General features: G+C 40.9%; 1 protein-coding gene across 1 annotated transcript in view; it reads left to right on the top strand.

The window, feature by feature from the left end:
• The window catches only part of LOC123758874 (CD109 antigen), a 69,006-nt gene that overhangs the window by 14,941 nt on the left and 44,427 nt on the right, over window positions 1-9,638 (top strand). Inside the window, exons 7-11 of the mRNA XM_045743641.2 lie at window positions 236-418; window positions 814-950; window positions 3,023-3,110; window positions 6,595-6,711; window positions 8,785-8,984. Coding sequence (XP_045599597.2) covers window positions 236-418; window positions 814-950; window positions 3,023-3,110; window positions 6,595-6,711; window positions 8,785-8,984 — 725 coding nt within the window. The remainder of the gene's footprint in view (window positions 1-235; window positions 419-813; window positions 951-3,022; window positions 3,111-6,594; window positions 6,712-8,784; window positions 8,985-9,638) is intronic.

Here is a 9,638-nt window from a genome sequence, read left to right as displayed (position 1 = left end):
CAGAGACAGAGAGAGAGAGACAGAGACAGAAAGAGAGAGAGAGAGAGAGAGAGAGAGAGAGAGAGAGAGAGAGAGAGAGAGAGAGAGAGACAGAGACAGAGACAGAGAGAGAGAGAGAGAGAGAGAGAGAGAGAGAGAGAGAGAGAGAGAGAGAGAGAGAGAGAGAGAGAGAGAGAGAGACTAGGTGCCCAAGTACCTCATACTCAGGTGACACTTAGCCTCCGCCAACCGGCAGGTATTCGTGGAGATGCCGTTCTACAAGACGTCAGACGAGGAGGCGATCACTGGGACGCTAACTGGCAGTTACATAACAGACAAGCCAGTGTACGGCAACGCCTCCCTCAGCCTGTACGTGAAGCAGCCCTGGACTCTCCCCGACTCTCACTTCAAGCTCGTCTCCTCACTCTACTACCACTACGTCAGTCACAACGCCAATATGGACTTGAAATATGTGCTAGTTATATTTATTAACATTAATATATATTTTTTTAAATATTAGAGAGTAAGGCTTAACTCTTTGTTGTTACTTACAAGACTAGTGAATCTGATCACATAAGTGGATCACTTTCCATGCCAGAAACGTTACTTTCCATGCCAGAGACGTCACTTTCCATGCCAGAAACGTTACTTTTCATGCCAAAAACGTTACTTTCCATGCCAGAAACGTTACTTTTCATGCCAGAAACGTTTCTTTCCATGCCAGAAACGTTACTTTCCATGCCAGAAACGTTACTTTCCATGCCAGAAACGTTACTTTCAATGCCAGAAACGTTACTTTCTATACCACACTCTCCATTTGTATCTCTTCCCCAGGTAGACGTAGCAGTGGACTTCTCCTTCCCGATGGAGTCATTACTGGATCATGTGAAGGAACTGGAAGGAGCAGAAGTGAAGGTGGAGTGCGTGTTCCATGATGTCTTCACCTGGATCAAGGCGGAGGGACACTCGAGGTGAGTCCTGGACTCGTATGTCTATTACAGAGGAATCCAGACTCCACCTGAACTTTGTGGGTGGTTCTACATCATCATAGCTTTCCAGTGCTGGAGTCATTAGTCCTGGAATGGTATGATCTCCATTTCGATGAGTCTGGAAACCATCTGGACTCTTTGAATGGGCCTGGAAAATAGTGGCTTTCAAGAGACATGCTGGAATCATATATTGTTTACCAGTCTCCGTGGTGTAGTGGTAAGACACTCCCCTGGCGCTCCGCGAGCGCTTTGTCATGGGTTCGTATCCTGGCCGGGGAGGATTTACTGGGCGCAAATCCTTAACTGTAGCCTCTGTTTAACTCAACAGTAAAATGTGTACTTGGTTGTAACAACGATTCTTCGCGGCGGGGGATCGTATTCCAGGGACCTGCCCGAAACGCTACGCGTACTAGTGGCTCTACAACCATGTAACAACTCTTGTATATATATCTCAAAAAAAAATTGTTCCACTGTGACCAAGAAACATTTGCGACTTTCCAGAGAGATCTCTGAACTTCAAGTTCCAAAAGGAGTTTTAAACTTTTATAGGATCCAAGAACATTGTGCACTTTTACTAGGCACCAGAAATATTTTAAACTTACAGATATCCACGTGACATTGTGGTCTTGCAGATATCATTCTTGCAGTTTTGAAGTAGAACTCTGAAATGTTGTTGCCTTCTAGATAATTCCAGGAATCTTGTGGTCTTCCAAAAGATTTGGGGAATCTTGTTTCGTTCGTTAGGATTCCAGTAATCTTGTTGCCTGGCAGACAATCCCAAAAATGTCTTGTTCTTCCAGAGATCCCTGGAAACCTTTGTTCACCCAGAGGGACCAGGAAATTTGTGTTCTTCTTTCGTTGTGTTCTTTGTATGTTATGCATCTCAGAACAACTAAAAATCGTTCTAGGAAATGCAAATTTATTGTGACTTTTAAGTTGATGTTACTAATACTGGACAGCTTTACTGTTAATGTGATTAACATTATTTATTTATATATACAACAGTTCTTACACTCGTACATTGAATTTTGAACTTGAATTTTGAATTTGAATTTGAATTTGAATTCTTGTTCAGCCACCAGCACGCGTAGCGTTCCGGGCAGGTCCTTAATCCTAATTTTCCCCGGAATACGACCCGCCAAATCGTTTAACAACCAGGTACCCATTCACTGCTGGATGAGCAGAGGCTACAGTTAAGGATTGGTATCCAGTCAATCCTTCCCGGCCAGGGATACGAACCCAGGCCAGAGCGCTCGCGAAGTGCTGAACGAGTGTTTTACCACTGCACAACGGACTCTCCAAGGGGATTAGGGTTAATCCTAATTAAATTTGTAATCCTTTTTAAAGTTCTTGATCAACGGTAGCGATATTTTCAACGATCGTAGATTCTAGAAACTAAACTCACTGACCACTCCGAGGTTTCGTACACCTTGCTGTGAGTCTTTGACAAATATTATTTCTCTTATAATTTTTTAGGCATATAGATTTTTTCTTGAAGAATTTTAAATCTGAATCAAAATCTCAGGATACTGCACATCAGATAAACACAAATGGACGTCTTAGTCTTGATGAAATGTCTGTGTAAGCTGTTGAGATCTTCAGTGGACGTTCCAATATTCTTGCCACGATTTTTAGAGGAAAAATTGCTACTTATAAAATTTCTTCAGATCTCTGTGGAGATAAATGGATCTCTGTGGAGATAAATGGATCTCTGTGGAGATTAGTGGATATTGGATGATTCAGCACATTTGAATTTTGTAACAATATCCAGTAAGGTTAAATAAGTCCAGAAGAAATTCCCTTCGCACTTTCTAAGTCCCCCCCAAAAAACTAATTTATATTGTAACTTTTCCTGTTGTACATTTATTATTTTCTGGTTTATAAGAACTCATAACAATTTGTATATTAAATTGATTTAATTTATTTGTTATTTATTCTACATAATTATTTGCATTTAAATAGTAAGTTATGGAAATATTTGAAAATTTGAATTTTTGAATTTTTAATTTTTTTAATTTAAAAAATTTGAATTTGGAATTATTTCTGTTCCACAGGACGAGGATTCTGAGTGGTCGTATTGAGGTTGGGGTTGTTGGTACTCCTCCCTTTGTGTTCCGGCCCGGGATGACCTTTAATGGCGCGGTAGGTGACCTCTCTCTGACTGGAGGGTGACACGTGGTGACCTCCACCAGGCAGCTAGCCTCATGTAAACACACAACCCTTAGTGTACGGGGCTCACCATAGCCCGTGCTTCTTGCCCCGCTCCTGTGCCAGGTAAGTTACGGGCTCACCATAGCCCGTGCTACTTGGAACTTGTTCAGAGTAGCTGAATCTATAACAAGAACAACAACAACCTTAGTTTAACCTGAGGTAAACCCAGGTACCACTGGAGTGGACCTCGATATAAGCCTAATATAAATATATATATATGCATGCTGCCTGTCCCCCAAGAAAATTAGGAAATTAATTTTCATATAAACTTGTTTTTGCTCTTTTGTTATTAGGTTAGATTGCATTAAGGGGGCATATCGAAATAAATCGTTATAAATTAAAATTGTTCAATTTGCTTATAAATTTTTTTATGAAATGGTTATAGAAAGGGCTGCAACTGGTCCAAGTTTCACCATCACACCCTAAACAGAAAAGGAGAAAAAAAATACACAACGTATTATGCAACGAATGTTCAACATTCTCAAATAATCTCAGGGAACACATGTGTCAACTAAAATGTCTACTATGTGCTGTAGAAGCACAAACTCTTGTAATAATTGTAATATGTATGTTCAATATATTTATATTTAAAATTTTTTATTTTTTTTATTTTTGTTTTTATTTATTTTTTTTTTTGCCAATTTTTTTTTCTCGTTTGTTATCAAGGGATTTGCATGAAACTTGCACACCTTGCTCAATGGATGCCTATCTGCAAGGGTGCCAATTATGAACGAAATCTGTCGAAGTCAAGCTCAGCTACAGGTGGCCGAACTTGGATCTTTATTTTACTCTGGAAAGTAATTTACACCTTCAAATTACTTCAAAGCTTTCATTTATTAATCAATTTACATGCAAATTACACCTTATATGTAGCGTTTGTGCTTCTACAGACTCTAGTAGACATTTTAGTTCAAAGTCTATTTGTTGATTTTATAAAAATTTATAAATATCATATATTGCATATTTTTTTAGTAGGGTAACTTTGAAAAATTATATTATTGCACTAAACACTTTTTTTTATAAAACTGATCACTAGAATCCTTTATTATGTGCTTAATTTAATATCTGAGTGTTATAGAAATGATTTTAGTTGACACATGTGTTCCCTGAAACTATTTGAAAATTCGTTGCATAATTCGTTGTTTATTTTTTTTTCTTTTTTTCTCTTTAGGGTGTGATGATGAAACTTGGACCAGCTGCAGCCCTTTCTATAACCATTTCATAAAAAAATTTATAAGCAAATTGAACCACTTTTAATTTTACATCGATATGCCCCCTTAAAGAGTGGCTCTTAGACACGTCTGTGGAAGCTTCCTTATGCAACACAAAGGCATTATTTCCAGTGGTGGTTTGTCCTGGTAGTTAAGAGAAATGTTGAGTAGTGGCCATTTGTACCATCAAGGATTATTCCAGAGTTTTGTAGTGGTTATATTTCTCCATATGTGGTCTAAGGAGCCGGACGGCCGAGCGGACAGCACACTGGACTTGTGATCCTGTGATCCCGGATTCGATCCCGGGTGCCGGCGAGAAACAATGGGCAGAGTTTCTTTCGTCCTATGCCCCTGTTACCTAGCAGTAAAATAGGTACCTGGGTGTTAGTCAGCTGTCACGGGCTGCTTCCTGGGGGTTGAGGCCTGGTCGAGGACCGGGCCGCGGGGACACTAAAGCCCCGAAATCATCTCAAGATAACCTTATAATAGGGTGGAGGCAGAAGTCTGAGTAATTGTGGTTGGTTTAGTAATGATGGGTAATAGCATGCAAGAGTTCATACAGTTGAAGATGCTCTGTCCAGAGAGCATTCTCTCTCTCAAACCATATACACTGATGGTTCCCTACACCGCACCACGGGTGCAGCTGTTCTGACAATGGGCGATGGCTTGTACTTTGAGTGGGGAGTCCGTATAAACAACTGGGCCTCTACCCTTCAGACCGAACTATTTGCCTTGATCCTTGCACTGAAATGTGTACAAGTCTCCAAACTTGATACATTAATTGTAAGTGACTCCTTATCATCCTTAATTGCTCTCAACTCTTTAAGACATAACTGTAACATGCTCGTGTCCGAAGCTAAACACAAATACAACAAAATTATTAATGATGGTAACAGAGTTCATTTCATGTGGTCTCCATCTCATGTTGGCCTCCGAATGCATGATAGAGCTGATAAATTAGCCAAAGAATCTACCTTTAAAAGAGACGTTGAGCAATCCATTGACCTTGGATTGTCAATGAGCAATCTGAGAGCAGCAGTACACCGAGAACTTCAACAAAATCTTGTAGATCTGAGGTAAAGTGAAATCGACACCAGTAATTCCATCTATCATCATACTGTCATGCAAGAGGAGCCACACATCTATGGTTCATCCAATAAAATCAGCAGACTTCTAGATGTTACAACTGCTCGGCTTAGACTCGGTTACAAGTATCTCTGGGAATTCTCATTATCTGCTGATGTAGACCTGACCAAATGTAAACTGTGTCAACAAAATTATTCGCACACCCTCCGTCACTATGTGATGGAGTGCGAAAAGATACGTGAATTCAGAGACGATTTTATAACCAATGTTCCAGCGATGTGTAAATATTTCATTCAAAATAATCTGCTACCAGAAATTTTAGCCAAATATCCCCAGTTTGCTAACTGTAGGTTAACTAAGTGACTGTAACCTATCCACCGCTGCCCACTGGATGGGGGGCGGTGTGCAGGACAAACATATCAATTGTGACACTAGCTCTCCACATATGTCAGTTGCTTAATTAGAAACTGTACTTGTGATCGATCTCGAATCCATTGTTGATGTGACGACTTATGCTGAATTTTGTAACTAGTTCATGAAGATTGTAACTTGCTTAACTAAATGAATTGTGGGGTTCAGTCCCTGAGCCCATTATGTGCCTCTGTAACCCCTTCCACTACCTCTCACAAGATGGGTATGGGGTGCATAATAAATGAACTCAACTAAACTGAAGAAGGAAGCAAGTTGAGGGTTATCAGGCTGACAGAGGTCAATATTAAAGTCTGTTGTTAGTATTAGTTGATTTTTGGTGTTTGTAACTTAATAATACATTTCCGAGGTTAACATTGAAGTCAGTTACATCTGTGTTGGGAATTCTGTAGACCAGCTCCCACTGTTGTTTGTGTTCAATCCCTTTATCTTGAACTGGGAAAGTATATACGCTCTACAAGACTCTCTAATTTTGATAATTTTGATAACCTTTGAGCTCCATAGCGCTTGATGGTAGTCAATTGCAGTGCCAGTACCGAACTGGTTAGGTCTACAGTTATGGAGGTGAGTAGTTGGGAAAGTTAAGTAGTTGGGCAGTTAACGTTCAACGTCACCACTCCGTCAGTGACAGTGATGGACAAGTACCCTCCCCGCCACCCTACCTCTCACCTCCCTCTATCTCTCAACAGGTGTATGTGAGACACAGCAGTGGAGAGCCACTGGAAAAGGAGCGACTCGCTGGGTCATCTCTGGTCATCACCACCACCGTCACCTCCAACACCGGTGTCACCTCCACCCTTCCCAAGGTGACCTTTGACCTTCTCTCTCACACACACACAAAGAATACAGTTGACTTCGTTCTCAACTCAAAATTAGGGATCGTGGGTTCGTTTCCTGGCTAGAGCAGAAATGGTTGAGCATGTTTTCTCAATACAATTGAACGGGGGATGGGGAGGGTACATTTGACAAGCCGCCTACTTCCTGTTCCCGTCGAGGCAACTCTGTATACAAATGATGGCCCTCAGATAAGTTCTGGAAAATATAAAAATAGAAGCTATACCTGTCCCCGACAGCGGGAATTATTACATACTTGTCCCTGAACCGCTGTACGTAACCTTTTGTAAATACTTATGCACACTCAGATGCCATGTTCTATTTAGTTTCGAGACAAAATTACCATTTACTACTAAAATAAGTGTGGCATGAAGTCAGTGTTACATGGTCAAAGTGGAATATATATGACAACACTGTGACATACACAACTGCGCAGTTTGAGACAATTTTATGTCTGGGAACTTGTAACATAAGAAAGGTATGTCATGGGACCAGTCTGGTATCAAACCAGTATAAACATAATGTAATTAAATGTATACCTATCCCATCAACAGGTGGCAAGATGCGTCTCCCTGTCCCCAACCTTTCTGTCAACAGGTGTTGTTCCCGTCCCTAGTTAGCCCCCATCAGGCCCCGCTCCTGTGCCGGGTAAGTCCACTACCGGCTCACTGTAGCCCGCGCTACTGGGAACGTTTTGTTCCCAGCAGCTGAATGTAAACCAACATCTTCCAAGACCTGGTTTGTTTACAAACACATTTAAAGGTCCTGGAGGAGGTGCCGCCGGAGGGACTCCCAGGGTGACCGTGGCGGCGGGCGGACGTCTCCGCTCTCTGGCGCTGGATAACGTGTTTTATTAGCTGGCTTTGGCTTGCATTTTGCTGTAAGTTCAACTACTGGTGCTATAATACCACCATGGTGGTCAGGAGTGATTCATTTTAGCATTGCCAGTGGTAAAGCACTCGCCCGCCGTTGGCTTTGGCCTGGGTTGTATCCTGGCCCGGGAGGATTGACTGGGTGCCAGTTCTTAACTGTAGCCTTTGTTCACTCGGCGGTGAATGGGTACCTGGTTGTTAAATGATTTTGCGGGTCGTATTCCGGGGAAAGTTAGGATTAAGGAGGTACCCCGAAACGCTGTGCATGTCAGTGGTTTCACAAGAATGTGAGGACTTTTGTATATATAAATTTTCATGTGTTTTCCGGCAAGGCTAAGAGGTGCCAGGATGAGCCGGCCTGCCCTCGGCCATTGGAGGCATCTGGGTCTTGCAGGGGTGGGGCAAGACCTGCTCCACCCCTGACCTGCCGTGGGTACTCCCAAGTCGTGCTCAGGTCAGGTCATGACCCTGATGCCCTGCTATGGGTATTCGGGTGTCGTTCTGATCCTATATACTTTTGTAACCTTGTTTACTATCACTCGTGCGAAGATAAAAGTCGTATCTTGAAGTCGATGGTTCACCGATGAATTTTAAAACCCTTAACAATCTAACCCAATCAAGTGGCTGCCCTCAACTTACTTGTATATATAGATAAATAAGTAAAATAAAAATGCCAATAACATAACCTAATGATATAAAATTTTAATGAGCTTTATAGATATGCCTGTTTATAATTTGGCTGTACCCCCTTTAGGGGTTTAAAGTTTATCTTAGCAGTTCAATAAATTGAAGACTAGGCTAATGAGTCATAATTTTGATAGATGACAAAAACCAGTATGGCAAAACAATGTAAAATCATGTTATTTAAAAATAAATGAAGCATAATACCACTGCGAAAAAACGTTAATGTATACTGTACCGTAGAAATCTTGCAAAAATTGGTTATTAAAATACTTTTTCTTTCCCAGTCTCAAAGTGCAGTATATATAAATTATTTAGCATTTGTTTAGTGTTTGTGTATACAGTAGAATATGTGTTTGTATTTATACAAAATATTAAATTAAAAAATACATTCACCAAGACAAAGATAAAACCACACCTTTTATGTGTCATTTGAATGAGGTGTGGAGGAGTTGTGGTTCTTTATTACATAACTTTTAATATTTTGTTCAGATTGCCATCCCAACACTCTCAAATGATGGGAAGCAGCGGGAAGAGACACTGCACGCTCTGCGTGAAGGGCAGCTGGCATACCAGATTGGTCTGGAGGAGATGGACGAGGTTATCCTGGTGGAAATGGGGCTGCAGGTCTTGATGGACGGGTACACCAGAGAACAGTACCTGGCTGAGTACCGCGAGATTGGCATCCACAGGTGGGTCTTTAAGACAAAGGATGAGAGGTGTTCAGTTAATATAATTTTTTTTTTTTTTTTTTATGTATGCACCCATTATGTGTATGTAACCATTCTGGCTGAGCTCACACAAATGGATATGTTGTTCAGAGTAAATTAATTTCAAATGAATCTCTCCCATTTTGTGGATATATAGAAACTAGAGAGAGAGATGCTGTACTGGATATAAGGACTGGAACCCATTTAATGTTATTTCAGTGCTAGTCCTCCAAACCAAATAAAATTAAATAATATTTAGCATTCCCAGCAAAGTAAGAGGCAAGTGTAAAGGAATTCTTTCCAGAGAACTCTAATTACAAATAATTTTTTCCTCCAACAATTAAGAAATGTACAATACTGTAGGTAAAGTGTCTATGCAGGCGATGAGTCACAATAACGTGGCTAAAGTATGTTGACCAGACCACACACTAGAAGGTGAAGGGACGACGACGTTTCGGTCCGTCCTGGACCATTCTCAAGTCGATTGTCTTGAGAATGGTCCAGGACGGACCGAAACGTCGTCGTCCCTTCACCTTCTAGTGTGTGGTCTTGTCAATAAAGTGTCTATACTTAATGGTGCATTGTCTTGCACAGGTTTTTCATCCCTTGTAAAAATAATCCTATATACAATAATAT

The sequence above is a fragment of the Procambarus clarkii genome, chromosome 31 (genome assembly GCF_040958095.1).
Source record: "Procambarus clarkii isolate CNS0578487 chromosome 31, FALCON_Pclarkii_2.0, whole genome shotgun sequence".
Classification (NCBI taxonomy): Eukaryota; Metazoa; Arthropoda; class Malacostraca; order Decapoda; family Cambaridae; genus Procambarus; species Procambarus clarkii.
This window is presented reverse-complemented; position numbering and strand designations above follow the sequence as displayed.